Genomic DNA, 27,020 nt, shown 5'->3' on the forward strand with positions numbered 1-27,020 from the left:
ACAGGTGAAGACATGATACCGATAGAGTGGTTGGTTGGATTAGTGTAGGCCGTGGCAGATGATGCGAGAAAGTGAGGTACTTGATAGTTAAGGTAGCTTAGATATGCTTGTTGCCTGTAGTGTGGAATACAATTGCATCGCTAGTTTAATAGGAGGGGCCTTGCGTTGTGAATAACTTCATTTCATAAACATAGCATTGGGTAACTACCTAGTAGGTAGATACCTAGGTACATGTTGGAAGAAAAAGAAAAGTCGAAAAAAAAAAAGTTTTGCGGTAGGATTGAACCCGCACCCTCGGGCGTCCCACAGTGGTTTTCGTTCTGAACCCGCACTCTTTGGGGAGCCCTGGTGGTTTTCGCACCTTACCACTGAGCCAACCTAGGTTGAAAACCCAGGTACCCGAGTTCTCACCCAGGAAGTGAGAGTTGTTGCTTTCCGGGGACCTATAAGTTTAACTTCGGGAGGTAGAAAGGTCGGTTACGAGCGAGGGCGGTGGTGGTGAGTTTTGCGATCCTGAGGCACCAGTTAAGGGGCCACTTTTTCAACCTTAAAAATAAGGCTGTCTAGGTAAATATTCACGCAGTACGCAGCACAGAATAGCGTGGAGGCGGTACTGTGAGAGGTCATAGGATCGTTTTGACGTATAATGGCTTGGCCTCCGTATTTTCTCGAGCTGGGAGCAGAAGCCGTTGGAGTCTTCGAGCGAAAATCATCAAGTTTCTACCTAGGTTAGAGTGGTGTAGAGTGCTATGAAGACTAAGTAGCTGGATAGAAGAAAGGCCTGTAGATCAGGCTCTTGAACTATGTGAGAAGGGGTTAGGTGTCATGTCGAGCATATCTTCGATGTAGGACGTGTTGAATATCTACTACGCAGGCTCCCAATAAGGTCTTAAACCCCTTGAATCAAGGAGACTGTCGAAGTTGAGGAGAAGACGTTATCAAAAGGATGATAGAGATATACATCAAGATAATACACTGGTTACTTAAAACATAGCAGCAGTCAATGCCCAAAGATATCTTGCGGTACATATGGAGACTTTATCCGGTGCTGTTCAAACTGGGGTTCGACAACACCATATACCATTGCCGGTTATTGTGAAGACCACTTTAAGTAGCTCATATACCTATTTTCAAATTAACCGTTCACAGCCTAGTTTCATCCTCTTGTGTGTTCGCAACTCATAGTTCCTAGATCGACAGTTGTAGTCAGCCCCTGAGCTTTCCCGAAAGAATTTCCGTAAGCCCGATCTCATGGCATGTATGATTGACAAGAAAATATCTTCTGAATATTCACAGTCCCCAAAGTATCATAGAGTATTAGCACACGGCTGCCATTCCTTATCGAAATATTTGCCAGCAGCACCATCATGAAGACGATAACAATCCTCACCTTCCTAGCCACCACCACCCTCTCCCTGGCGCAAACCTCCCCCCAAACCATCCCCACCATCCTCAGCATCCGCGGCGCCAACTCAGCCGGCTGCTTCTCCGCCACGAGCCTGAGCCTCGCCCTACAACCCAATACCCTCAAGCTCGACTTCGCCGACATGCGCGCCAGCGTGTCGCCAGCCGACGAGTACGACAGCGAGGCGGCGATCTGCGTGATGTCGATCGAGCTCGGGGCGTTTCCCTCGGGGTGGCGGTTCGCGCTGGAGGACGTCACGTACACGGGGCACGCGAAGCTGAGCGGGGGCGCGAGGCTGGAGAGCTTTGCGGCGAACGCGTACTTCCAGTGGGAGCATTTGAAGAACAGCGAGCCGATCAATGAGCCGACGGTCAAGAATGCTTCGGGGTCGTATCTGGTGAGTCTTTTTCCCCTCCCATGCCCGTAGCACAATTAAGCCAGTGATATTATTACCCTGGTAGGTAGTTAGATAGGTATTCGCTTTTGCTGATAATGGGACTAGATGAACATTCCTCGAGCGAGAGTGGACTTCGGGAGCACCGGGTTCTACGACGCAGACTTCAAGGTCCCGATCCGCAACGACAAGCCCGCCTGGTCCCCGTGCTTCACCGGCGCCGAGTACTCGTACGACGACAAGATGCAGGTGCAGTTCCAGTTCCAGGCCTACCTGACCAAGGAAGGGTACTCGAAGACGGGCAACGGGGTCTTTGGACGACTGGTCGGCCCGGCTTTGACGGCGACGTTTGGGGTGGTGTGGGAGACGTGCGATCCGGTGGAGAGGAATGCGTGGGGCCAGTTTCGGATGGGCGATTATGAGAGTTGTCAGCGTATAGATCCGTCGGGGAGCTCTGATGATAAGCCGACTGTGCATTGGTGAGATAGGGGTGTTGGGTTTTACTTGGTTGTGTTTGTGATTAAGGGGAGAGACGGACCTTTGAATAACCAACGGGAACTTTAACAAGATAATCTGTTCTTCTTTTGTATTTATCTAAGGCGCATACATGTCTTAATCCCACCCCCTATTCATCACATCTAGCTACGTAACTACACAATCACACCGCAATCGCCCAGTCAGGATAAACCTCCTGCTCCCTCGGCCTCGACGCCACATTGCGATCATGTATATGCTCCTGCACCGGCAAATCCATGTGCTGGCTGCGCTCGCCCATATCCACGCCCCTCTTATGGATGTACCTCGCGAACCCCATCGTCTCCCTCTTCCACTCCTCCCTCGACACCTTACCGGCGACGTAATCAGCGTACAGCATCGCGTCGAACGCAGCCTGCGACGTTGACGCCACGGTGTGCGGGCGGAACCCCGCCAGCGCGTCGCCGATGAGCACGACCTTGCCGTCGAGGTACTCGTTGCGCGGGCTCAGCACGTCCGTGACCGCCTGCACGAAGGGGCGCTGCGTCCCGCAGACGATCTCCGCGAACTGCGCCGGCAGCCGCTCGCGCGCGAGCCGCCGCTGCTTCTCCCACGCGGCCGGGCTCGTCACGCCGGGCGGCACCGTGATCTGGCGGCTTCGGCCATCTTTATCCGTCATGATCTCCTCGAGCTCGGCGGAGCCCTCGGGGAAGTTGGTGTAGTAGACGAAGTTGATGAGGCGCCGGCCGGGCTCGACGGTGCCGTCTTTCCCGGGGATCAGGTACGCGAGGATCTGGACGCCGGGGCTGTGGAAGAAGGTGAAGCGGTTGCTGAAGGCCGCCCTGGCGCATGCGCTGGCCTCGCTCTCGATGAGCGTCCCGCGCAGCGCGCAGTAGCCCGAGTACTTGCGCTCGACGCTGGGCTCGAGGAGCTTGCGGATCGTGGAGCTGGGCCCGTCGGCGCCGATCAGGATGTCGCCGGCTGTGCTGCCTTCTTCCCCCGAGCTGGTCTTCCAGAACACGCGTATGCCGTCGCCTTCTTCTTTGAAATGTGTTACCTGGCGATCATGCAGGTGCGTGGCTTTCCCATGCCCGGGAATAGGGGGCGGGACTTTGCAGTACGGGCTCTCGATGCCGTCGTAGTTGGCCCGCATGAGGTAGTACGTCAGGTCCCACGAGGTCATGTACTGCATTGTGTCCACCTTGTGCACAACGTTGCCATCTCTGTCGAGGTACTGTCTTCGCTCTGATGGTACCGAGAATGGCTGGTCGCATCGATTGTACCGCTCGAACAACTTGAGAGTGTCGCCTCCTGCGACTATCCCGGCCCCCTGGTCTTGCAATAGGGGCGCGGGGTTGCGCTCTAGTATCGTAGTGTCATGGCCGAGCGCTTTGAGCGCAAGACCGGTTGCGAGACCGCCTAGCGAGCCGCCGACCTAGAAGTATTATCAGTACTAATGTTTTCATGCATAGTTGGTCTATAGGAACTTGGAAGGTATACGTACAATCACGAAATGTAGCTTTTTCGACCCTGGGCTTTCCGCCAGCCGTTGATCGGAAAGGGTGGCCATGACCCAGTACAAACTCCAATATACGGTTTCAAGATAAAATGCGCATGAGTACAGTTTATAAAGAATCGGTAGTTCATTTGTATTGCACTGGGAAACATACGTCTTCTGAATTACCCGGTGGGGTGGCTCTGGACTTGACGTCGCATTGAACTAGTATCATCGTACGGCAGATGTCTAAAGTCACTCATTGTAATACTTGGCCAGAGCCGACGGACAGGATAAGATATAGTAAGCTTCGATATATTGGAAAGTAATAGGGTTCGCTGCAAACTTGAGGAGTCTTGACATACATTACTACCTAGTAAGCTCTCAACAATCGAGTTGTGCTAATATCGAGGAAAGAGTTGTAAGTTGGCTTTGCATATGAGCAGTCGAGAAGGATAAAACGTTGGTCCGTTTTCATGGAATTAAATCTCAAATTATTCTGCAATTTGTCAAAATACATATTGCCATTCGTAGTAACTTGATGTTTCTGCCAACGCCGTCTATAATGAAATTATTATCTTGGTATGTATTATTATGCTTGGCTCGTGAGTAATTCTCAAGTCTTCGGATAGTCACCGACGATTTACTACCTGGCAAGATCATTTAAGTTAGGGAATGGCCCCCTTTATCACCGTTATGGCAATATCCATGTACTCCAAAGTAGATTGAATGGCATTCTCAATAAAGCATCACTCGTTGATCGTCTGATTGCCTGAATACATTCATAATAAACTCACTTTGATAAATAGAATAGGGGTAAATGTCGACATAGGCAGGAAAGTAGGTATCTATCAGAGATAACGACAGGCGAATGCGTCGTTGTGAGACAATAACTTCAAGGACCAGCCTGTGTTCAGTCTCACTCGCTTTAAGTTTTGATTTGTACCCCGTGTACCGTACTAGGCTAGCACCTAACATCTCCAATTCAATATTTCACCCACCTGCAACTATCAAGTGATCATTGATTTCAAGACCTGCAAATACGGTATACGGTAACCACCTACCTACCCTAGGTACCTTCCCCACCCAAGAACAAAGGAAACCCCCAAATGCCTCTACAAACCATCCTAATCACCGGCTGCGGCCCCGGCGGCATCGGCTCCGCCCTCGCCATCGAGTTCCAGATGCGGGGCCACCGCGTCCTCGCCACCGACGTCTCCGCCGCGCATCTCGCTCCCTTACGCGACCGCGGCATCGAGACCCTTGAACTAGACGTGACGTCCGAGGATTCCATCGCGCAGGCTGTGCGCGATGTCGCTGTCCTAACCGGTGGCAACAAGGACGAGGGAGGCTTCCTCGACATCCTGATCAACAACGCTGGGATCATGCACGTGATGCCCTTCGCCGACGCCACGGTCGCCGACGCGCGGCGCGTGTTCGACGTCAACGTCCTCGGCGTAGTCGCCGTGACGCAGGCGTTTCTGCCACTCCTGCTCACATCAGCGCGGAGAAACAACCCACACGACGCCGGAGGTGGGGGGCCAATGGTGGTCAACATCTGCAGCATCAACTCGCAAGTGCGCCCGCCGTTCTTCGGGATCTACAACGCGTCGAAGGCGGCCATCGAAGTCCTGGGCGGGACGATCCGCCCGGAGCTCGCGCCGCTCGGCATCCGCGTCGTGACCGTCAAGACGGGGAGCGTGCACACGGAGCTGTTTGGGAACTTGGCGCCGACGAGGTTGCCGGAGAGGAGTTTGTATGCGGCTGCGAGGGGGTTCATTGAGGGGAGGGAGATGCTGGAGAGGGCACCGCATATGGATCGCGAGGTTTATGCGAGGAGGGTGGTGGATGAGCTGCTGAGGCCGGAGGTGAAGAAGGTTATTTGGCAGGGGGGGTTGACGACGTTTGCGTGGGTCTTGAGTTGGTTTGGGTGGGAGGGGATGTTGGTGAGTTGTGACTTTTTTGGTCCTCTTGATATTGATTATTATTGTGCTAATGAAAATAGGATGGCCTCTACATAAGAGAAAATCAATTAAATAGTATACGGCTGTAGAAGAGACTGGTAGTTTACGGAGTAGCAACCTGAAGCTGAAAGACTAGACTAAACTGCTCTGAAAACGAGATAGTGATTTGGTCGGGTCTGTATTGCCCAACACCAAGAGATATGCAAACCAATTGTATTAAATGGTGTCATGAAACTCCAGGTCGCCAATAATTAAGAAAGATCGAACTTTGTGTCCTAATCTCAGGAACAGCTCGACAAGTTCTCATTCTTCAATAGCCAATAAACATCATTCAAGACTATTTACGTCCCCGGCGAGACAGTAATGAGTTCACAGGACTTACCCACGTCCGGCCCCTCCGACCCGGGCCATCAAGGGACTTGCATAGTCGAGCCTACCTCCGTGCACTCCCACTCCATCATCCTTCTCCACGGCCTAAGCTCCACCGGCGAGAAATTCGGCAAAGAGTTCCTCTCTACAGGGCTAACCTCCAGCGGGAAGACATTGCCTGAGCTGCTCCCGGGAGACCGCTGGATATTCCCGACTGCTCAGTCTTGAGTATCCGTTGGGTGGGTTTGTGGGCATGTGCGGGTACGTCCCGTTTCGCAGCGATATTGAGGATGCCGTTAAGCAGGATACTGTTAAATCGGATGGAGAGAATGGCCCATTTACAGCTGACAATACGGGCGACGACGAACCAAAGAACGCGGTAGTCAAGGTTTCCCAGTACGAAAGAGATCTTCTATATCTTGATCCGATACCTAATCCCACGATGGAAACTACAGCGAAATCTACTCCGACATTTCTGGGACATGGAAAAGAAGACGACAAGAAGCCGGTCGAATTAGGAGAGGCTGCTGGGTACGAAGTGCAATGGAGGGTTTACCAAAATCTGGGACATTGATAAGATTCCTGATGAGATCAATGATATTGTAGGCTATTGTAGGCTTTATTCGATCTCATGTTGGCTGGGATCTTGAAGGTGAATAATGACAAGTAAAGGAAAGAATGACATGTTATTTCGGGGGGCTGCTAAGAACAATGAATAAATCGAATTAATTAATACAGGCATAAAACGGTTACTGCTGGCGTAGTTTAATGAATAATAGCAAAAGAATCAAAATCCGATAGAAATAACTAACTAAAAATTCAAAAAGCAAAAGAAAGGGTTTGGCCGGGGATCGAACCCGGGACCTCTCGCAAGCTGAGCATAGGGTGTACCCTAAGCGAGAATCATACCACTAGACCACCAAACCAGGATGTTGTAGGCTTCTGTTGCCAGGAACCTGTTCTGAGTTGAAATTTGGGTAAGATATAATTGCCTATATTGGTCCTGGAAGACGGTGTATGTAAAGCGGGGTGATGGAGATCGCACATTGGCCAAAGTTGGGGCAGACGTTTCAAGAACGGTTAGCCTGGTTTTACGTCAAATGTGGGTTCGGGCAAATTAACGGTATTAACGGTGATTGACCCACTCCTAAGTCTGTACTACTAGTAATTAGTAGTCTCCCAGACTCTCCCTTCATTTGCTAGATTTTGAATAATCTTTAATGTTGCTCCATACTCCATCTTTGATGCTGGCAACCTCTTATATTAACCTTAGGTCCATACAACTGTTTGATACTTGGAGAATCACATCCTCTATCAGTATAAGACATGCAGTAGCTTCATTGTGTGTCTCGTCGACTGCTGCGCGTCGGCATCACACTTACATCCCGACCTTCAAAGCCGGAAGTGATAACCACTAGCCATTTACATACTACTAGTAGTAGTAAGATGTGCATTAAAAATATAGCTATTATTAGTGGCTTATCTCCAAGACCAAGAGAAATGGTACCGAGTCCCGAGTACTACGTAGCGTCCTTTTCGTGACACGGTACACGATCCTGATTCTGGTCCTGGTTTTGGTCCTGATGCCGTTGACAATTTAACAGCTTGATCATCCTAACTCAAGGTAAAATACCGATTGCGCTCTTCAATACTTATGAAAAAAGAACATAGTCCCGACCGTCAAGATAGGCTTCAAAGTCTCCGAATAGCAACATTGAAGTTCCTACGGATAACCGGAGTTACTAAATTCAACGAGAGAAAACCGCTGACTTTCAGTTTAAAAGATGGATTGGCCATGGCGAATTATTGCCCTTGATGAGGCTCAAAAAACCGCTCGCCGGCAGTCGTTGGATCGACATGCGGCGTACGCGCAACTTTCAGCATTAGTCCCTATCGCCCTGTTCCTACTCTACCGGTTCATGTCCTGGGTGGTGAAGAGACTTACACCACAACGCGGTTTTTACTCAGCTGTTCCGGGTTCACCTACTTTAAAACGAGCTAGACGCAGTACTACCGGCTCTTTGGCTAGTTTATTAAGGAGATTCGCATGGTGGTTCAGCGATGATGTCGTGTTTCTGGGGAAAACCTGGGGGCAGAGAGATCAGATCATCATCGGCATCATTTGGACTGTATGGCTGATGTTTCTTTGCGTGGTTGACACTGGAAATGGTAGGTTTGATTATTCAATTGATGCCTTTCATGCCTTTTCATACCTGCAGCGACTCTTTGCTTAGTCAATATGAAATCATTGCTTGGTGGATCCATCTCATGGCTGATGAATAGGAGAAAATGCTAATTTTATCCAGATTACATTCACTTGACTAAGAGATTCGGGATAGTGGCGCTTTCTCAATTGCCAATGCAATACTTGCTGGCACTTAAGAGTATCAACCCCATCGCCTTCGTCTTTAGCTCTTCTCACGAGCAAGTTAATCGATGGCATCGAGTCCTTGGTTGGATCATATATTTCCTGCTATTCTTGCATGTGTCCTTCTTCCTTAATTTCTATATTCAAGAGGGCGTATTGGCTGAACGAATCGTCCGCCTTATCCCAGCACTTGGTCTTGGTTCCTTCATCGGCCTGAGCTTCATGAACACCACCGCTCTTCGAATTGTCCGTCAATATTCTTATAGGGTTTTTTTTATCACCCACCTTATTGTAGCATTCAGCCTCCCACCGGCCATCTTCTTCCATTCTCACCATGGAGGTCGTGAATACGTGATCGAGGCACTTGCTGTCTTCGTCCTCGATATCATGAAACGCAGATTCGACACTATTACGGCACCTGCGACTCTAGAGCGCATCCCAGGCACCAGCTTGGTCAAGATCGTAGCCAGCCTCCCACCCAAGAAACTCGGTCGCTTCCGCAAGTATCACGGGATGCACGTGTACCTGAGTATTCCGATTGCTGCCCGTCGTGCCTCTGGTGCCAATTTTGCGGCGTTCCTCCTCTTTGAAGCCACCTTCAATCCTTTTACCATTGCATTGGTGAACGAGGAGTCGCAAAATCTAACTCTAATTGCGCGATGCCAGAACGGACTCATGACTAAGACCCTAGCTCGTCTCGCCCAGAACCATTTGACAGGTACCAAGATACCACTGAATATCGACGGTACCTACGGGTGCGCCAAGAAGTTTCCAAGCTTGACAGGTTCAGAATTTAATCGTATTCTTCTCGTCGCCGGTGGAGTCGGCGCCACCTATATTTTGCCTCTGTATCGGTAAGTAATGTCCCTTGGGTCGAATTCTTTCGGGGTCCGCACCCGTCTTATAACTCATATATGTAGATGCTAACTAAAGTCTAGTAAGTATACTATCTTTTCCAGTCCCGGCGCCCTACGTCTAGTTTCTCTTTTAAAGACGGTAACTACCCAAGTAGTGCCTACTGAATGCGGCACTTCCAGTCTTAAGCCCATCTAGATGTATTTTCTGATATTGCGGGAGGGTAAGCTAACACAGTTTAGGGTTAATTACTACTGAAAGCCCAGCTGCCCGCGTACGGATGGTCTGGGCTGTCCGTGAAGCCGGCGATGCGACATGGCCGGTTAATGGGACTGCGGGAAGCATTCTAGACGACGAAAACCTCCACTTATACCTAACTGGGGACGTCTTTGGGGACGCGGACCAAGTTACTGACTCGGGCGACGAGGATGATGCGATAGAGTTGGCTAGTAATCTCGATACTGACTCAAGACGCATGGGCAAACGGCCCGACCTAAAGAAGATTGTTGATGACTTCTTTAAGCAAGGTTTAGAGGAACGGGTTGCCGTGATCGTATGTGGACCTGAAGCCATGGCTCGTGAACTGAAGTCCCATGTTGGAGTCTGGGTTCAGAAAGGCCGGAATGTCTGGTGGCATAATGAAAGTTTTGTTTGGTGATATTCCCTAGCCCTTTTGAAGCAGGGAAGATAATCAATCTTATCAATCGTGGTGGGGATTTGTGATGGTCAGAAAGAATACGATTTTCCACTTGGTATAATCTCGCAAACCCATCCTCTTGGCAACCAGTCCGAGGTTTCGGAATCGCAATTCTAACAATAGCGAGCTCTTGCCCATGTCGACATAATAATGATCACCACTAGATGCCTATTACGTGCAAAGGATCTACGCCTAGGTAAATTCACACATTAGACTAACTACTCCGAACTCGCTTATGAGTTGATATCTCATGTCTACCTACTACTTACCTAATCATTATATGTTTTCACCAGCAAGCAAGCACATACGCGACGCATCCTTTGACTTTAATATAACACAATAATTCGGTGACGATATTCTACCCATCACCAAGTTCACGGTTGGATTTGCAGGATCTTACGAATATGTGTTCAATGTTTTCCCGAAGGATTTAATACCAAGGATTACGTGCGATGCCAATATTCGTTATTTTTCGGACGAAACTCCACCTGCTCTTATGAGTATTAGGTTGCCGAGCTGAGAGATGATAATGCAGCTTGGGCTGTGCTGTTCATATAAATATTGAAGAGGGCAATCAGATCGTTTCAACCGACACTTGGCATTTATTTGTAAGCCTTATCAAGAGGTTTCTCTGTCATCCATCGTTATAATGCCCATACTATACACTAGACCAGCCTTGATCGTATCCACTGATCTTCAGCCTAGAATGTGCCTTAGCCTACCTTGTACCTAGCAGCCCTAGCTGCTTAAGGTAGCTTCGAGTCTACATTACTACCCTCCTCTTGTAGGTACCGACGCATGAATCCGATGTCAGGTACCGGCTGCTATCTTGTACCATGTTCTGGCTCCGACTGACCGGGCATCACATGCATTGGTACGTAGCTTAAAACTAGCCTCTCTCGGCGGACCGATCCTGCTAACAGAGACAGGTGTATTGACCGAGCACCCCCAAGGCCTCGTTTGGGACTATGGTGAGAAGGTATATAGGCGGACCGGAAGACTCGGTCGAACCGGGCTCAATAAATTAGTTGGTTCCTGACACGAACATCACCATAGCTACTAACTCTGGCAACGATACCCTTGGTCGAAATAGGAAAGAGACAAGAGAAAAAAATATTATTAGTTAAGGAACCAAAAGCAAATTCATGAAATCTTTGCCCCCGCCCCGGCCAAGGATGGCGCATGATGTAAGATGGGTCATTCTCTTCAAATCCCGGGCACGTTTCTATTCCTTGAATAGATGATGGGAGTTGCGCTTGGCCTTGGCAACGATGACAGAATCGACTACTGCTTGCTGCGCTGGTGAACCTTAACAGCAACTCCTTCCAAAAGAGAGATGGTCAGGCACGGAGCTAAGATGTACCTAGACGGGCACTAGAGAAATGTAGCTGCGAAGAAGCTCATGCTGCACATTATATAATAAGATGAGAGGATTCCTTCTTCATGGAGGGTGGTGTTCTTATACACTACTCTATCCCCCCATCCCATCATCCCAGCTCCGAAGTGTTCTGTACCGGTAATCCCTCACACTACGTCACTTAATACTTGATACCTACCTAGATTCAAGTAGCTCAAGATGCGTCACGTACTTACTTCGCTCTGCGCCGTTGGAGGAGCTCTGGCGGCACGTCCATTCCTCAACGAGCCTGACACTGGGTGAGTTCACTATTTACCCCGACCATACTACATACCTAGGTATATAGTAAAGAAAGAAAGCTAACAAAGATTCAAGTTTCGATGATGTATTTGGCAGTCTCCCAGCCGGAGAACTACCGCCTCTCGACCAGTTGGTAGGACTACCAGACTTCGATGCGGCGGCCCGAAGACATCTACCTATCCAGAACTACACCTATTATCGCAATGGTGCCGCTGCTGAGTGGTCGTATCGCAACAACCTCGAGGTCTTCAACCGCTATTCGCTTCGTCCTAGAACCATGGTAGATATTGTGGATATCGAGTCGTCGTTACCGTACGCTATCCCACTTACACATCTTTCTCTGGCACGGCTTCTTACACAGTGATATAGGACTACCATCCTCGGCCACAACTTCTCTGCGCCCTTTTTCATCAGCCCCTGTGCCCGCGGTGGCTATGGCAACAACGATGCTGAGAAAGGATTAATTGAGGGTGCCGCAAACGGAAACATTCTATACATAGTATGTGCTCCCCTCCCCCAAACCTTTCTCAGTAAAAAACGCATACTAACTCCGGGGGAAAATAGCCCGCCATCTATGCGAGCTTGACGATTGAAGAGATCTCGACGTTCAAGAAAGAAGAGCAGGTCGTGTTCCAGCAGCTATACCTCGACTCCAACGACACCGCCTCGGAAGCGCTATTCGCCCGTGCCGAGGCTTCGGGCGCCAAGGCTCTCGTCTTCACCATCGACTCGGCCGCCAACGGCAACCGCCACCGCGCCGCTCGCTACGGTGTCGGTTCTGCGTAAGTTTCTCTCTTTATCCACCACCTACTCCCCGAAACGCACTTGGGGACATTTTGAACTAACGTATACGCCATCTATAGTGATGCCTCCTACACTAAAATCACCGTAAGTTTATACCACCGCCACCCCTTAATAAGCGACCAAAAAACTAACCCAAACCACAGTGGGACTTCTACGACCACATCCGCACCCTAACCAGCCTCCCCATCATCCTCAAGGGCATCCAGACTGTCGAGGACGCCAAGATTGCCGTCGAGCGCCAGGTGCCCGCGATCTACCTCTCGAACCACGGCGGGCGGCAGATCGACGGCGCGCGGTCACCGCTCGACGTCGCCATCGAGATCCAGCGCGAGGCCCCCGAGGTCTTCTCCCAGATCGAGGTCTACGCCGACGGCGGCGTCCGCTACGGCGCCGACGTCGTCAAGTTGTTGGCTACCGGCGTGCGTGCCGTCGGGCTGGGACGCCCGTTCATGTACGCGAATGTTTATGGCACGGCGGGTGTCGAGCGCGCGATCGAGCTGCTGAAGAATGAGATTGCAATTGATGCGGCGAATGCGGGCATCGCGGATCTCAAGAAGATTGATCCTTCGGTTGTGAGTTTCCCACCTTTTCCACCATCCCCTTCCCCCTTTCCCCCCCCCCCCCCGTCTACCCAAGAACCCACCCAGCAGTAGACTAACAAGAGGAAATAGGTTGACTGGACTCCCAACTGGGCTTCCTCGTAAATATAGAAACCAAAAAAAAAAAAAAAAAAGCAACAACAAATAGACAATAACAACAAAAGGGGTTTTGGGGGTGTCAGTAATGGAATGCTGTAAATGATAATGCGTCTAGATTGGGGTCCTGTACCATTGGCTGTTCATAAATTAGCGATAAACTGCATTATTATTATTTTTGATAGACTTACAAAAATTGAATACCCTGCCTACGTTGGTGGTTTAACCATGCTATATTTGCGGTTTACAAATTGCTTAGCGGTTCGATGAGATCAAGTGAAAGCCATGCTTGCGGTCGAGGATGTTGAACTTCACCATAACAGTTGACACCAATTATATGTATGGAAATACCTACAACTAAAGATCCTTCCTCAAACTCGGCCCCCCAATCATCTTCCCCATCCTTCACCGTGCTCTCGTCCACCTCCTCGGGCCCCTTTCCACCGACGAAGAAAAGCCGGCACATCTCCTCGACCTCGCGCCGCCCCGCGCGAGCTTCCGCTCCATCGCGCCGACGATCCACCGCTTGTTGTACGTCTACAGCCTGCGCCAGGCACCGACTTTCTTCTAGTCGAGCGCGAAGCCGTTGAGCCGCTGCGCGTGGCACTTGAATATGTCGTGGAACGTTGGGTCACAGACTTATTTGACCCCTATCTATTCAAATTTTTTTTTTTTACTCAACACTTCATCACTTCAAAGCATGACGAACCCGAAGCTTCAATATCTAAATCAAGGATATTTGGAATCTGAAACCTCGTTTATGTCATAAGATTCGATTTTCATTATGTACGCAATACCAAACCATCTTGGTAGAGACGCTATCTAGGTAGGTAGATAACCCCTGAACCGGGATAAGAAATATCGTGTCACTCATTACACAGATGTGCCGTTCAACCCTCCTGCCATAGGTGGCCGTATGCCCAAGTTTGATGTGGCAATGCTGCCACAGCGTTCAACCGTTCACTAGGAGAGGGTAGGTAGTTCAGATGACCAGACAAGTCATCCATCCATCTAGCTCGCTGTCAACGAAGCGTGCTGGCAGTGACTCCCAGAATACCTACCTGAAACTTACAGCGCTGTAATACACACTCTCTCGTTCACTATAATTATCTCGAGACGTCTCCGCCATCAAGCACCAGGGCGTCTATTTCTCACGGTATGCTCCGTCGACCAGCCAGCCAACCAACCAACCAACCTATGCTTCGCCAGTACCACGAGAGAGAGAGAGAGCGTGCGAACCCTTCGAATCTACCTCGGGTATATATATATAACAACACCCAGATATCTTTCACCCCCTTGTCCCGACAACCACAACTTCATGAAACCAGAGCCGCTTTTCCTTCCCTCCCCCCCCTCCCCCCCCTTCGCCAACTCGCCATGTCCCTTCTGCCAAGGCGCCGGCGTCTCAAGACGACGGACCGATGGCTCAACGGCCAAGCTCGCTCGCGCGGCGCCCCGCGACAGCCGAGCAGACGCCAAAGCTCAGCGAGCTGCACCACCCATCTGCTGCATCATGGAGTGAGTGGGATCTATGTAGTTCGCCAAGCGCGCGAAAAGGACGAGGTGCATCAGCGGCGGACGATGGCGCAGTGGGTGCGCGGGGGGAGGGGGGGGGGGGACGTTTATGGTGGTTACGGGGGATGATGAAAGGGTTTGGTTTGGTTTGGTTTGGTTTGTCTGGGTACCTAGGTAGGTAGGCTAAGAAGCATAGACTTTGACGGTTGCGGAGGAGAGGGGGGGGGAAGAATGTCAGACATGCTTTTATGGGAGGGGGAAGAGTAGAAGGAGAAAAAGACATCGGTTGGTTGGCTGGCTGGTTGGTTGGCAAGTTTAACGCCGCGACACGGTGGCAGCAGAACTCGTTCTCGAAACACCCCTAACCTAGGTACCTACGGACATGCGGCGGGTAGACTTGCACGGTGAATGAAGTAGGTGCGCAGTGAGGAGAAAGCAGAGTCGGGTAATAGTGGCAGGTAGCTGCGACCATTTGTCGTGCCTACTACTAGGCGCTTATTTCGCATTCACGATCCCAACTATACTTAGCATCATATTTGAGCCGAATCGTTTGGCCGTGTTTGGAATGTGAAATTGCTTATTGATATTCGAAGTTATGATGGGATATTTATAAAAATATTGGGAAGGGGGTGAGTGGGCGAGAGCTGGCCGTATAACACAAACTGCACAGCATCTGATCTGTTACGTAACACGATCCCTTATGTTGTCCTTTTCTCCAGCGGTTGGATTTGAAATGCTTCAATGTTGTTTCTGGGTAACGTCACGCTGGGAGGTGAGTTGTTATACAACTATCACAGAGCTGTCGTTGAACTGCCACGATGGTTTCGTCTGCCCAAGTCTCCGTACGACCTTCGCACAACTGGCTGACTACCTAGTATCACATTTATGTGTTATTCTATACAAATCTCATTATCATAGGATGGTTTCCTACATCCCTTCCATTACAATACAGTGTTACTATATGCCATTTACAAAGTGACAACAATCTTGGCCGCTGACACTCCAGCCTTCTGCTCATCGAACGCTGACTGAAGTATTTCTAGGCCCTTCCCTACAACCTTCGGTGGCGGGGACGGTTTGAATTGCCCGGACTTCAGTGCTTGCGGGAGGAAGTCTTCCCAAACTGCCTTGCCTACCTCCGCGTGCTCCTTGAAAATGGATAAAGCGAGAGCTGGATGATATCGGTTAGCGAGGGTGCTTTGAGTAAAAAGGGTAGCAAGGTTCATACGTACTCCCTTTTATGGTTACCTTGGCAGGGGCATCTTCGATCGCAGGAAGAACGGTAGCAATGAAACCTCCGCCGAGTTCCTGCTCCACCTGTGCAATGGCAAGTTGAGTCTCGCGCAAGCTGATGGCTACATTTGCGCAGTGGAATTAGTCCTGCATTGATGAAAATATCGACCTACCCAAGTAGATATCCTCCCGGCGAGATATTTACTTACCATCATAAGCACCAACAAACTCGCCCTTCTTCAATTCGGCCACTAGGTCTGCCACGATGGTGGGGCTACGGTGGTCAAAGACAGCTGTAGCACCTAGACTCTTCACCAGCCCAAAGTTCTTTTCGGACGCCGTTGCAATGACATCGTACCCCGCAGCTACGGCTAGTTGGACGGCTGAAGTGCCGACGCTCGAGCTAGCGCCCCAGACAAGCAGCTTCTTGCCATTCTTCTTGGGAGTCGTACTCGGCTTGTCCAGGGCAAGGTGCGAGGACTGGAACAGCCCAGCGGATGCAGTAGAGACGGAAAGGGGTAGCACGACGCCGGCCTCGTAACTGATAGAGTCAGGGAGGAGGGCGACAGCTTCCTGAATGTTGAGGACATATTCTTGGAAGCCCGCCTTGTCAGCGCTTTGGTTTAGAAACGCGGTCGAGTGAGTGATGACGCGCTGTCCCTTGGAAAACCTAGTGACCTGTTCGCCGACTTCAATGATCTCGCCAGCGATGTCTTCTCCGACGATGGTGGGCCATTTGGTAACGAATGCGCCATATTGCTGGATCTTCCAGTCGACAGGGTTAATAGCTACGGCTGCGACCTTGATGAAGACTTCTGTGGGACCAGGCTTCTTCGTATCAATGGGACCGACACGAAGAGGCTTATTGACGCCATCGAGGAATGCGGCTTGATGTTGGGCCATGATGAGCAGCGATTGAAGGTCTTGTGGAGTGTTTAACAATGTGTAACGAGACTTTCAAGTTTGAGTCGTGATGAAGAAAACGGAGACAGTTGTAAGTAAAGGAGTAGAAAGGTTTGATGATAATTTCACGATTGTTATACGAGCGCAGACCGAAACCTTCTTATAGTTTCTATTCTTCTGCCATTACTCTTAATATGAGACACAATATCTGCATGCAACGTCGTCATCGTTTAAACGCTGCCCCACTTCTGTAAGTGTATACATATGTAGCTGCCACTTGAGCCTTTGGCTACCACTATGTTTTCAGGTACCTAGGTGCAGACATCAATCGATATCAGCCGATTGGTAATCAGATGCCTCTGATAACTCCGGTTCATATCTCCGTCCTGATCTTACCTAACACTGGAAGTTCCGCCGTTGCCGATTTGATGGAATAATGCATGGAGACAATTTGTCAGCGACAGTTATGGTGTAATCACGCTTATCCGACATGATAAATATTGCATGAATCAAGGCCGACCTGTCAATGGTTCTTCCTGTTCTAGCAACCTCAGGTAGGTAACAAAATAATCATCTTGTTAAGCATTTCAAATTGCATCAATCCAACTATACCTATGAAATGGATGCTAACATTGTTCTGTCAAGGTCTGAATAGAGGTGGAAACATCAAAGGTCCGCTGAGCGATGCCAATGAGTCGAAGATTGAGATCATTGCCTTCTATGAGAAGAGGTGATGCCATTCTCGAACCAAATATCGTAAATAGGTTGGTGTACAAGGAAGCAAGGAAGGTTTCAGGGGAAAAAGGGGGGGAGTGTCCGAGGAAAATCAATAAATCAGACCGGAATTGCGGAATCACGTGACTACAATTAGGCGCGACCTCGCGTTGAAATCGTTTGTCTGAGATTTTACGGAGTATGCTTGGGTACCTATCTTTCTTGTAAATTCCGTCATTGATATAAGGTAACAAGTTTACCTAAAGGTAATTTCAAACCGAATGACATGAAGTTGGGATTCCGATGTGCGGATCCAAACCAATGGCCTCGAAGAGATACTATATTACTACGTACATACCTAGTAGTATATATGAATTAACGTAATTCGCCGTGAACGGAAAGGAGTGTAGTATGATTGAAAGGTGCGGAGGTGGTGGATGGTAATATAGGTGATATCTTCCCCGAATGACGCAATCGACAGTGCATGAAACTACACTCGGGCATCCAACCTCTAGTGGACAATATAATATATAGGTAATGGAAGATGCCTGTTAACTCAGGCCAAGCGTCAACATATATCGACGAGTACAATTTAACACCATGTCTACTACCGTTACCTATTTAGTTACGCCTCCCGCTGTGGCCCCCCCTGGGCAGCCAGATATTTCATACGCACCAGACTTCACCAAATACCAAGCTAGAAGGGACTGGCGTCTCAAGTCTGATACGTTGCCAAAAGAGCTTCCGAAAGGACTGCCCCAGGAACTTACTGGGAAGTTGGTATGGGAGGGAAGCACCCTTGCGAAAACATACGACTGGACTTATGTCTTAGCACCAACCCAGCTCGATGAAATAGAGCTCGCAGTCAAGCATTTTAAGTGTAAGTGGCACATCTTTTTAATAAACCAGGTACATGCCATATTGACAGTGTTATCCATAGCGCTCGGCTTGCCTATCGGTTATGTAAACCAGGAGACGTTCCCTTTACCAAATCTTCACGATGAGCTCCGGCGCCTGTCAGATGAACTCCATAATGGCCATGGGTTCTTCGTGATTCGCGGCCTACGCGTCGATGAACACACGCGGGAAGAGAACGTCATCATCTACGCGGGATTATCGTCGCACATCGCTCCTCTTCGAGGCTGTCAAGATAGAAGATACGATGGTAAACCTGCTGCAGTCACCTTAGCTCACATCAAGGACTTGAGCGGCCCCGAGAGAAACGGCATCATCGGCAGCCCCGCATATACCACTGACAAGCAGGTATTTCATACAGACTCTGGCGATATAGTGGCTCTTTTTGCCCTGGAAACTGCCGCTGCAGGTGGTGCGAGTAAGCTCGCGAGTACATGGAGGGTATACAACGAGATTGCTCGTACCCGTCCTGACCTCATCCATACATTGACCGAGAACTGGGCTGTAGACAGGTATGCTACCCCTGATACTAAATCCTAGTTGACCATCATAAAAACTGACATAAGACTTTTATTAGCTATGGGAAGTCGGACCCACAGTACACGTTAAGGCCATTGATGCATTATCTGCCCGCCACCGATTCCTCTCCAGAACGCCTAGCCTTGCAGTATGCCCGCAGGTCGTTCGTCGGGTTTGGCGCTCTACCTCGAAGCCCGAACATCCCACCCATCACTGAAGCCCAAGCTGAGGCTCTAGATACACTGCACTTCCTCGGAGAAAAGTTTTGCGTCGATACGTATTTCCAGAAAGGGGATATCCAGTATGTGAACAACCTGGCACTGTTCCATGCGAGGGACGGTTTCACAAACGAGGGAGAGAAACAGTAAGTTCAACCGTCCAGCTTCATCAAGTACCATCGCTTGTGTTTCTAACTTGCATTTTAAGACGACATCTTCTGAGGCTTTGGCTTCGTGATCCGGGGAATGCGTGGCAGACGCCGGAGGTGCTGAAGGAGAGATGGGTTCAGCTTTATGATAACGTACCTCCTGAGTCACAGATTCTGCCCCTTGAGCCATACATCCGAACCACGAGTAACGGGACAAAATGAAGAGAAGGTCTTGGTTTACATGCGTATACCCTTTATCGTCAACAGCGGTGGGCACCGTGGGGGGGATAGTTTGGATGACTGGCGATATAACCTTTGTACCCCCTGATTTCCAACCTGGCGGCCTAAGGGTGAGAATTTAGGGTGAAGTATCACAACCCACCAGTTGCCCATACCCATTCCAAAACCTATCTACCTTATAACACGTACCACAGTAGAGTAGGGTATATAAATCTAAATTGCATTGTAAACTTCAACCGACCCCACATGTTGGGTAGACAAGAGGTTAGAGAAAACTACCGCCGACTGGTCATATGCTGGATGCGTCCCTTCACTAAAACGCTAACTTGACAGTACGACTTGCTCACAGGAGTTTTTCGTAGGTACTGGATTCAATCCTGGGGGGTACCGAGCTTTTTTGTATTTTTTTCAAATCTTTTTTTCTTTTTAATAGTAAATACCTACCTACCTTGTACCTACCTATACTTATTCTTTTTTTCTTCTTTTTCTTTTTGAACATTTTGATTTCCTGCCACTACGAAGACCGCTGCAATTGGCTGCTCTTCAATGATTGCATACATTCAACGCGATGCAGTATATTTTCGTGGAATCTATTGGCTGTATTCATACACACATAGATTCCGATCTGAATTGCCCTGGGTACGGGGATGCACACCTACATATAGGGGGGTGCACAGGAATATATGGTGACCCCCAATCGCATGTTTTGCCTGCCGCGTATGGTATACGAGCATTGCTACCACCAAGATTCCCATGTGTAACTGCCGATTAAGACGACATTTCAGCATCAAATTATGGCAACGTGAAGATAAGGATTTGAGACGCTATCCACAGCCTCTACGCTCTAGCTCGACCAGGACCCGGTGAATGGGCTATACCAAGAACTCCAAGCCAAAACCACAAGAAGAAAGTATAACCACACGTATGCTTCTAGAAAATCGACGCCTAACTTTTATTTTTTTCCCTGCATCTTTACGCTTAGGGCCGGTCCGTGACATCGGCGGCCCCGCGGTACATGGTTGTCATGTCCAACTCGGATTGCGTGATTCCTCGGCCCCTCTCACCTAGGAAGGTCAACAGTTCCACCAACTAACATTATCTCTACTCGTTCTCCAAGAAAAAAATAATACGTGTCTTGGCCTGCTACCAAGAAGCCCCATGGCTTGTATTCGTCAATGTTAGGTTTCAGATAATGGGTCTGCCTCGGCCGAATTGGCTCCTACTAAAAACACACACTCTAGAGCCTTGGTACACCGAAACGGCTTCTGGTCTGGCACCGATTGTACCATCGGGCCTTGTCATCTCGTACGAAAGGGGGGACCTTGTTAGCGCCTTCGTTGTTGATATTTCATCATTTGCAACCATGTTGTACGCATAATCTATTTTTTTTCTAAAAATGGACTGTATCTAGTAGATATCCTCTAATATATGTCGCGGGCAGCGACGATTCCTCCCGAAAGTTGACTACCATTTCCCTTCCCATTTTCTAACCAGAAGTTACGGGATTTACTGCGCTAATGGCCTTCTCGAAGTTTTGGCAGCGGCAGGCTGCTAGCGAGGTGACAGCCGTCGAGCTCGATCCGTCCGCGTCTGATGTGTCGGTTATTCACGACGGCCATCTCGCGTATACCGTTGAGAAGTCGGGCAACGGCGCAAAGCCTTCCTACCAAGAGGCCGTTGGGGCGCCCGTGGAATCGAAGTCGCCGTTGGGGTACCAAGTCGGCTGGCTGAGCGTGATCTTCCTCAATGTCAACCAGATGATCGGCACTGGTATTTTCTCAACGCGTAAGGCCTCCTAATCACTATGCAATTTCTACTTTGCGCCTCGCTAACCCGCGTCTTATATCTAAGCTGGAACCATCTTGAACAGAACGGGATCAGTCGGTCTCGCTCTAATTTACTGGACAATTGGCCTGCTACTCGCACTCGCGGGCTTCCACGTCTATCTCGAGTTCGCCAGCTTCTTTCCGAACCGTTCCGGATCCGAGGTCGTCTATCTGGAGCAGGCGTATCCCAGGCCCAAGCATTTCTTCCCCATTGCGTTCGCCGTGTTTTCCGTCGTCTTGTCGTTTGCTAGCAGTAATGCGATTGGTGTGTATAAACTTCTCAATGCAATGCGATCGAATATGCCACTAACACTCTACCAGTCCTGGCGCGATATGTCTACCAAGCTGCGGGCACCACACCAACGGACTGGCAGTTGAAAGGGGTAGCAGTGGCTAGCTACACTGTCGCAGTCATATGTAGGCCATCACTCTCCACCCCTTCAAGCCATCGCCGGCTTTATTAATAAGAACAATTAGGCGTTATCGTCAGCAACAAGTACTCACTATATCTCTCCAACATCCTCGGCGCCGTAAAAATCATAACCCTCATCTTGTATGTCTTTTTCCCACCCCTCCAAACCCCCTTTGCAAGTAGCTGCAACGACTAACGATCATCCCCCCTCCACAGCATCAGCATCACGGGCCTCGTAGTGCTGGGCGGCAACGTGAAGCACATCACGGACCCGGGCGTCAACTTCCGGAACTCGTTCGAGGGCACGACGGACAACGGCAACGACCTCGCCGTCGCGCTCGTCAACATCGTCTTCTCGTACACCGGCTTCGCCAACGCCTTCAACGTCGTCAACGAGATCAAGAACCCCATCCCCACACTAAGGAGGAACGGTGTCACGTCAGTTATGGTGGTCGGCATCTTGTATCTGCTTTGCAACATCGCGTATTTCGCTGCTGGTATGTCTCCACGCCCCGTTGCACTATATATGTTTTCTTTATGATCCCCCCCCCCCCCCCCCTGTGCAGGCCTAAGTGAGAAGCTAATTAATGGATGCATCTACGTAGTGCCGAAGGAAGAGTTTGCCAAGTCCAAGGAGGTTGCCGCCGGCGTCTTCTTCATCACTGTCTTCGGCAAGGGACGCGCTGAGCAAGCGCTGAACGTCCTCGTTTTACTGAGCGCATTCGCAAATCTAGTAGCCGTGATGATCGGCCAGTCTCGCATGATCCGAGAAATTGGACGGTAAGCCTTCCCCTTCTATCCTAGGTATGCTATATGATCTTCTCACTGAACCTGACATCTGCAACAGACAAGGCGTGCTGCCATTCACCGAGTTCTGGGTCTCGACTAAGCCCTTCGGCACACCGTTGGGGCCGTACCTGATCATCTGGTTCACGACATTCATCATGACCGTCGCCCCCCCTGCCGGCGATGCTTTCCAATTCGGTACGTCTACCTACCACGTCTCCCCCCCTCCTCCATTTCTCTCCCCCCCATTCTGGGATCTCAAGATACTAACCAAAAGAAAACAGTCGTAAGCCTACGCTCCTACCCCACCGGAATATTCCACCTCTTCCTCGCCATCGGCCTCTACCTCGTGCGGTACCGGCACAAGCGCGTCGGCCACGCCGCCCCCTACCGGACCTGGGACGTCGTCGTCATCTTCTACATCCTCCTGCAGGTCTACATCATCGCGACGCCCTGGATCCCTCCCAAGGGCGGGCCCTTCGCCGGCGAGGTGTCGTTCTGGTACGCGACGTACTGCGTCGTCGGCATCGGCTTCATCCTTCTCTGCGGCGTGTACTACGTGTTCTGGATGTACCTGCTGCCGCGGTGGGGGAAATACGAAGTTCGGGCCGAGATCTTCACTGTGGACGATGGGAGCGGCGCGACGATGCATCGGTTGGTGCGGGTCCCGCTGGGGGAACTGGCGAGGTGGGACGAGGAGCATGATGAGGCGGGGAGGCTGAGGAGGCACACGGCGGTCGAGGAGGCGGCGGACTCGAAGGGGGAGGATGGGGATGAGCGGGCCCGGGAGGTTTGAGCGAGGAGAGTCTTTGGGGGAGGGGTTTGGGTCTGATGGATCAAATCTCGCGCAGGATCTGTTAACATCGGATATAGACCATATATACCATTCTAAAAGAGCCAGGTACGGCGATTTATCTCAATATAGAATACCTACGTGAAAGACTTCACGACTACATGCAAAGGCAGGCAATTCGCACTAGCACATACGTACATACCTACTCACCTTCATCACCGAAAAGACAATCAATCGCCTTAATTGAGGTTAAAGACTTGTATCAATAATCATGCGCATACAATAAACTTGCTACTGAGTACTGTCAATATTTACACAGGTATTCTTTTTCATCTCCAAGCCACGAAGGACATCGTCTATCCATCCCTTCATCCGTCTATCATCCAGGAGACATCCGCGCGTAGCATATATGCCAAGTGACGCGCACGGAACGGTTTATAAATATTCCAAGCACCTCCCTCTCTCTCCCTTTCCTCTCTCCATCTATCTCCCTCACGCCCCCTTATCCAACCCCTGCGCATGCCTAATCCTCTCCTGCTCCCTCTGCGCCTCCCCCAGCGCCTCGAAATCCTCATCCTGGTTCCTGCTCCCCTTGAACAAGCTATCCGGCAGCGCGTTCAGCGTCTCCTCCTCGCGGTCGAGCTTCGCGAAGTTGATCCAGAAGCCGACGCCTCCCAGCACCGAGATGATGGCGACCGTGACGTACAGCCAGACCAGGGTCGGGTCCGTGGCGAGGGGCACGAACGCCTGGCCGATGGCGGCGGAGAAGGCCTGCGAGAACCAGAAGACGCCCGTGATGAAGCCGCGCATGTTGCGCGGCGCCTTCGTGAAGGCGTACTCGAGCCCCGTGATGGAGGCGGCGATCTCGGCGAACGCGATGAGGATGTAGGCCGGGGTCTGGATCCAGACGCTGAGCGGGGGCTTGAAGGCGGACTCGGGCGCGTCGGCGGGGAGGCCGAGGTACGCGCGGCAGTTGTCGACGTAGCCGTAGCCGACGGGCAGGCGGCAGGGCGACTGCATGTAGATGTAGTGCTGGATGATGGCCGCCACCACCATGGACAGCGACCCGATGAAGAAGCCGGCGGTGATCTTCTTGATGGGCGTCAGCTTGATGCCGGCGCGGCGCAGCGCGGGGTAGATGAACTTGTCGCAGATGGGGATGAAGATGAGCAGGGCGATGGGGTCGAGGTTGTTGACGACGTCGTTGGGCACGCCGTTGAGCGTCATGGTCGCCGCCTGGGACACGAGGTTGTTGCTCAGCTGGTTGTACGAGAGCCAGTAGATGGGGTACCAGACGAAGACGCTGCAGGCCTTGAAGCCGCGGCGCACCTCGTCCACCCAGTGGTCGTCGAACGTCATCCACGCCGGGCGCTCCGAATCGGGGATCTTGCTCGGCTTCACGCGCTCGAAGAACCCGGGCTCGCGCAGGTTCTTGATCGTGGTGATCGGGTTCGCGGACCAGCGGCCCTTCATCGATAGACCGACCAACGCGATGGCCTTTCCGAGCACGGACCCGGTCGGCGGTCGGCGCACGTACTTGTTCTTGAAGCCGAGGAGCATGAGGGGGCAGAAGATGAACAGGGCGGTGGGCAGGGTGTACGAGAGCCAGAAGCCGACGTACTTCTCGGCGTACACCATCGCGATCGAGCCGGTCAAGCTTCCGACGTTGATGAAGAAGTAGTAGCGCATGTAGATGACGGAGATGGTCAAGACGGGGTCGACGACAACACGCTCGCCGCTTTTTAGCACCTTGATGACGGCTCTCGGCTGCGTGCTCTCGTACTGCTCGGCGATCATGGGCGAGATGTTCGCCTTGAAGAAGCCCACGCCGATGCCGAAGAAGATGAGGCCGACGGAGAAGCAGCCTAGGGCGCCTTGCGGGTTGGCTATGACGGGTGGTAGAGCCGAGACGATGAGGATGATGTGGCCGAACATGGCGAGCACGATGGCAACGTGGATGGTCTTGTATTTGCCCCAGTAGGTATCGGCCATGTAACCACCTATGATTAAATAGTTCGCCAACGGTTAGAATTACTCTTACTACTACAACTACAATTGGAGCTACTTACCGACTAGAGGCATCAGGTAGGACCAGAAGCTGTTGAATAGGGTCAAGCCAGTGGAGGCTCGTTGGCCTTGGCCGAGAGCACCAGCTTGTAGATCTGTACCGCCAGCGCCCGTGGTAGAGCCTGCCGGAAGAGGCTGGGCGATGAAGTTGACGACTATTCACCGGTTAGCTACCTAGTACGTACGTACCTAGGATTGCTGATGCAAGGCCATCACGGTTTTAGACTTACAGACGGCCGTAGTGCCATAGAATGCGAATCGCTCGCAAAGCTCGATGAAAGCAATAGTGTATATAATCCAGGTGATGGGGCCCTTCACGCGACGCAAGGTATCGAACTCTTCCTGGGTGGGATATTGCTCGCCATTGGGTCCCCGCAGAATATCATCAACGTCCGATCCCGAACCGGTTTTCACGGCAGCGAGATCCGGTTCCGTCGGTGCCATCTTCTCACTCACTGCTGGTGGGGCACCTTCAGTGGCCTCCACGCCATTGTGATTCGTGTCGGCCGACATGGTGTCGGAATTTAGGGAACTGGTCTGTACGCGGCTTTGCGATTGTCTTCTCGGAGCAGAAGCTAGGTACCAGATACTGAATTAGAATAGCATATAAAAGTAATACTATTTAATAGCGATTGATTGAATTAAAAGCCGCTAGAAGCTATTGAAGTCGACATTGAGCTGGGCACTGCCCGCAAGGATGATATTTATACTATTCGAACAGCAGCTTGACGATAGTCAAAACACTGCTTATGCTTTGGGAGCGATTTAGAGGGAGGAAGAAAACAAAATATAATTATTGTAACGCGAAGTTAATGGGAGAGAGGCTTGTGATAAAGAGCTGTGCTTAACCTTATTATGTACGTACTTGACATGTATGACAGCCTATCTAGGGTATCTACCTTCCTCCTATTGTATCGGTCTGACGGTGCGACTTGCTTGGCTAGTACCTAGCATTCATAGCCCTGGAGTTCCGTAGCTTACCTGGCTGCCGTACCTATCCGGGGCAAGACCCTTTGCCGTTTGGGGCTGCTCCAGTTCTGCAGCACAAGACGATACCACTTCAGATCCTACCGTGTGACGATCTTATCCTGATCCGTACCTCGCTTGGTGTATGTATAAAGCCGCCAAGGACAAGAGATCTGGTCACGCCACTATGTTACTGGGCAAGACAAGAACTGGTTATTGGCTTGAGTCTTGTTATCGTGCTGACATACATGGAGGGCCAAGAGTCCAAGAAGTAAGTTGCTTATCAAATACTAGGTCGGGAAGCTAACAAGCTTAGAGAGCTTGTTGCAAATTGGTAGTTGTAAAATAATACGAAGGCTTTGGATACGTTAAAGTCAAGTTTCCATGTGAACGAGAAGATACTTTCAAAATTCGAGTATGAGTCTCAGTTGAGCTCCATACTGATGTTATTGCCCAACAGCAGCCACATCATCATCAACAACAGTTAATGGCCATTGCGAATATGTATGGCGCCACCAAATGCCAGTGGCATATCTGATATGATACCTAGGTAGTTACCTAGTTACATATTATCGTTAGACCTTGCT

General features: G+C 50.5%; 9 protein-coding genes and 1 non-coding gene across 10 annotated transcripts; 6 read left to right on the top strand and 4 right to left on the bottom strand.

Annotated features, from left to right (window-relative positions):
* Positions 1-1,367: 1,367 nt before the first annotated feature.
* Positions 1,368-2,282, top strand: GGS25DRAFT_526115 (uncharacterized protein; the record flags this gene model as incomplete). The annotated part of the gene is made up of 2 exons (XM_049264919.1): positions 1,368-1,802; positions 1,908-2,282. 2 exons carry the CDS (start codon positions 1,368-1,370, stop codon positions 2,280-2,282), a joined length of 810 nt encoding a protein of 269 aa, XP_049112149.1.
* Positions 2,283-2,410: 128 nt separating this feature from the next.
* GGS25DRAFT_528072 (FAD/NAD(P)-binding domain-containing protein) lies at positions 2,411-4,218 on the bottom strand. Its single transcript, XM_049265149.1, has 2 exons — positions 3,778-4,218; positions 2,411-3,708 (listed from the first exon to the last, which is right to left on the bottom strand). Exons 1-2 carry the CDS (start codon positions 3,841-3,843, stop codon positions 2,458-2,460), a joined length of 1,317 nt encoding a protein of 438 aa, XP_049112150.1. The 5' UTR covers positions 3,844-4,218; the 3' UTR covers positions 2,411-2,457.
* Positions 4,219-4,583: 365 nt separating this feature from the next.
* GGS25DRAFT_79447 (putative short-chain dehydrogenase/reductase) lies at positions 4,584-6,088 on the top strand. The gene is made up of 2 exons (XM_049266024.1): positions 4,584-5,714; positions 5,774-6,088. The coding sequence occupies exons 1-2, from the start codon at positions 4,878-4,880 to the stop codon at positions 5,819-5,821; spliced, it is 885 nt and encodes a 294-aa protein (XP_049112151.1). The 5' UTR covers positions 4,584-4,877; the 3' UTR covers positions 5,822-6,088.
* An 849-nt stretch (positions 6,089-6,937) lies between these two features.
* GGS25DRAFT_t120 lies at positions 6,938-7,027 on the bottom strand. Its single transcript has one exon. It is a non-coding gene; the product is annotated as a tRNA-Pro (tRNA).
* An 858-nt stretch (positions 7,028-7,885) lies between these two features.
* Positions 7,886-9,982, top strand: GGS25DRAFT_526118 (metalloreductase Fre8; the record flags this gene model as incomplete). The annotated part of the gene is made up of 4 exons (XM_049264920.1): positions 7,886-8,270; positions 8,408-9,323; positions 9,408-9,442; positions 9,567-9,982. 4 exons carry the CDS (start codon positions 7,886-7,888, stop codon positions 9,980-9,982), a joined length of 1,752 nt encoding a protein of 583 aa, XP_049112152.1.
* Positions 9,983-11,401: 1,419 nt separating this feature from the next.
* GGS25DRAFT_79469 (FMN-dependent alpha-hydroxy acid dehydrogenase) lies at positions 11,402-13,397 on the top strand. Its single transcript, XM_049266025.1, has 7 exons — positions 11,402-11,677; positions 11,754-11,990; positions 12,048-12,177; positions 12,243-12,460; positions 12,542-12,566; positions 12,626-13,054; positions 13,154-13,397. The coding sequence occupies exons 1-7, from the start codon at positions 11,598-11,600 to the stop codon at positions 13,184-13,186; spliced, it is 1,152 nt and encodes a 383-aa protein (XP_049112153.1). The 5' UTR covers positions 11,402-11,597; the 3' UTR covers positions 13,187-13,397.
* A 2,263-nt stretch (positions 13,398-15,660) lies between these two features.
* Positions 15,661-16,828, bottom strand: GGS25DRAFT_526120 (oxidoreductase; the record flags this gene model as incomplete). The annotated part of the gene is made up of 3 exons (XM_049264921.1): positions 15,661-15,863; positions 15,925-16,047; positions 16,135-16,828. The coding sequence occupies 3 exons, from the start codon at positions 16,826-16,828 to the stop codon at positions 15,661-15,663; spliced, it is 1,020 nt and encodes a 339-aa protein (XP_049112154.1).
* A 1,013-nt stretch (positions 16,829-17,841) lies between these two features.
* GGS25DRAFT_79552 (Clavaminate synthase-like protein) lies at positions 17,842-19,573 on the top strand. Its single transcript, XM_049266026.1, has 4 exons — positions 17,842-18,422; positions 18,483-18,969; positions 19,035-19,340; positions 19,403-19,573. The coding sequence occupies exons 1-4, from the start codon at positions 18,143-18,145 to the stop codon at positions 19,563-19,565; spliced, it is 1,236 nt and encodes a 411-aa protein (XP_049112155.1). The 5' UTR covers positions 17,842-18,142; the 3' UTR covers positions 19,566-19,573.
* A 1,527-nt stretch (positions 19,574-21,100) lies between these two features.
* Positions 21,101-23,403, top strand: GGS25DRAFT_528088 (amino acid transporter; the record flags this gene model as incomplete). The annotated part of the gene is made up of 8 exons (XM_049265150.1): positions 21,101-21,368; positions 21,435-21,674; positions 21,731-21,826; positions 21,887-21,962; positions 22,038-22,318; positions 22,427-22,601; positions 22,669-22,805; positions 22,892-23,403. The coding sequence occupies 8 exons, from the start codon at positions 21,101-21,103 to the stop codon at positions 23,401-23,403; spliced, it is 1,785 nt and encodes a 594-aa protein (XP_049112156.1).
* Positions 23,404-23,648: 245 nt separating this feature from the next.
* GGS25DRAFT_509839 (PTR2-domain-containing protein) lies at positions 23,649-26,479 on the bottom strand. The gene is made up of 3 exons (XM_049262610.1): positions 25,698-26,479; positions 25,470-25,622; positions 23,649-25,400 (listed from the first exon to the last, which is right to left on the bottom strand). Exons 1-3 carry the CDS (start codon positions 25,978-25,980, stop codon positions 23,893-23,895), a joined length of 1,944 nt encoding a protein of 647 aa, XP_049112157.1. The 5' UTR covers positions 25,981-26,479; the 3' UTR covers positions 23,649-23,892.
* Positions 26,480-27,020: the final 541 nt, after the last annotated feature.

Source organism: Hypoxylon fragiforme (genome assembly GCF_022984875.1).
Source record: "Hypoxylon fragiforme strain CBS 206.31 chromosome Unknown GGS25scaffold_10, whole genome shotgun sequence".
NCBI lineage: Eukaryota > Fungi > Ascomycota > Sordariomycetes > Xylariales > Hypoxylaceae > Hypoxylon > Hypoxylon fragiforme.

Bases quoted from the DNA above. Each gene is read 5' to 3' on its own strand.
- GGS25DRAFT_528072 (XM_049265149.1), bottom strand. From the start codon at position 3,843: ATGGCCACCCTTTCCGATCAACGGCTGGCGGAAAGCCCAGGGTCGAAA. The intron at 3,709-3,777 runs GTACGTATACCT...TAATACTTCTAG, and splicing joins AAAAGCTACATTTCGTGATT to GTCGGCGGCTCGCTAGGCGG.
- GGS25DRAFT_79447 (XM_049266024.1), top strand. From the start codon at position 4,878: ATGCCTCTACAAACCATCCTAATCACCGGCTGCGGCCCCGGCGGCATC. The intron at 5,715-5,773 runs GTGAGTTGTGAC...TAATGAAAATAG, and splicing joins TTGGGTGGGAGGGGATGTTG to GATGGCCTCTACATAAGAGA.
- GGS25DRAFT_79469 (XM_049266025.1), top strand. From the start codon at position 11,598: ATGCGTCACGTACTTACTTCGCTCTGCGCCGTTGGAGGAGCTCTGGCG. The intron at 11,991-12,047 runs GTACGCTATCCC...ACAGTGATATAG, and splicing joins GATATCGAGTCGTCGTTACC to GACTACCATCCTCGGCCACA. The intron at 12,178-12,242 runs GTATGTGCTCCC...GGGGGAAAATAG, and splicing joins ACGGAAACATTCTATACATA to CCCGCCATCTATGCGAGCTT.
- GGS25DRAFT_79552 (XM_049266026.1), top strand. From the start codon at position 18,143: ATGTCTACTACCGTTACCTATTTAGTTACGCCTCCCGCTGTGGCCCCC. The intron at 18,423-18,482 runs GTAAGTGGCACA...TGTTATCCATAG, and splicing joins CGCAGTCAAGCATTTTAAGT to CGCTCGGCTTGCCTATCGGT. The intron at 18,970-19,034 runs GTATGCTACCCC...GACTTTTATTAG, and splicing joins GAGAACTGGGCTGTAGACAG to CTATGGGAAGTCGGACCCAC.
- GGS25DRAFT_509839 (XM_049262610.1), bottom strand. From the start codon at position 25,980: ATGTCGGCCGACACGAATCACAATGGCGTGGAGGCCACTGAAGGTGCC. The intron at 25,623-25,697 runs GTAAGTCTAAAA...ACCGGTGAATAG, and splicing joins CTATGGCACTACGGCCGTCT to TCGTCAACTTCATCGCCCAG. The intron at 25,401-25,469 runs GTAAGTAGCTCC...ATTTAATCATAG, and splicing joins CTACCTGATGCCTCTAGTCG to GTGGTTACATGGCCGATACC.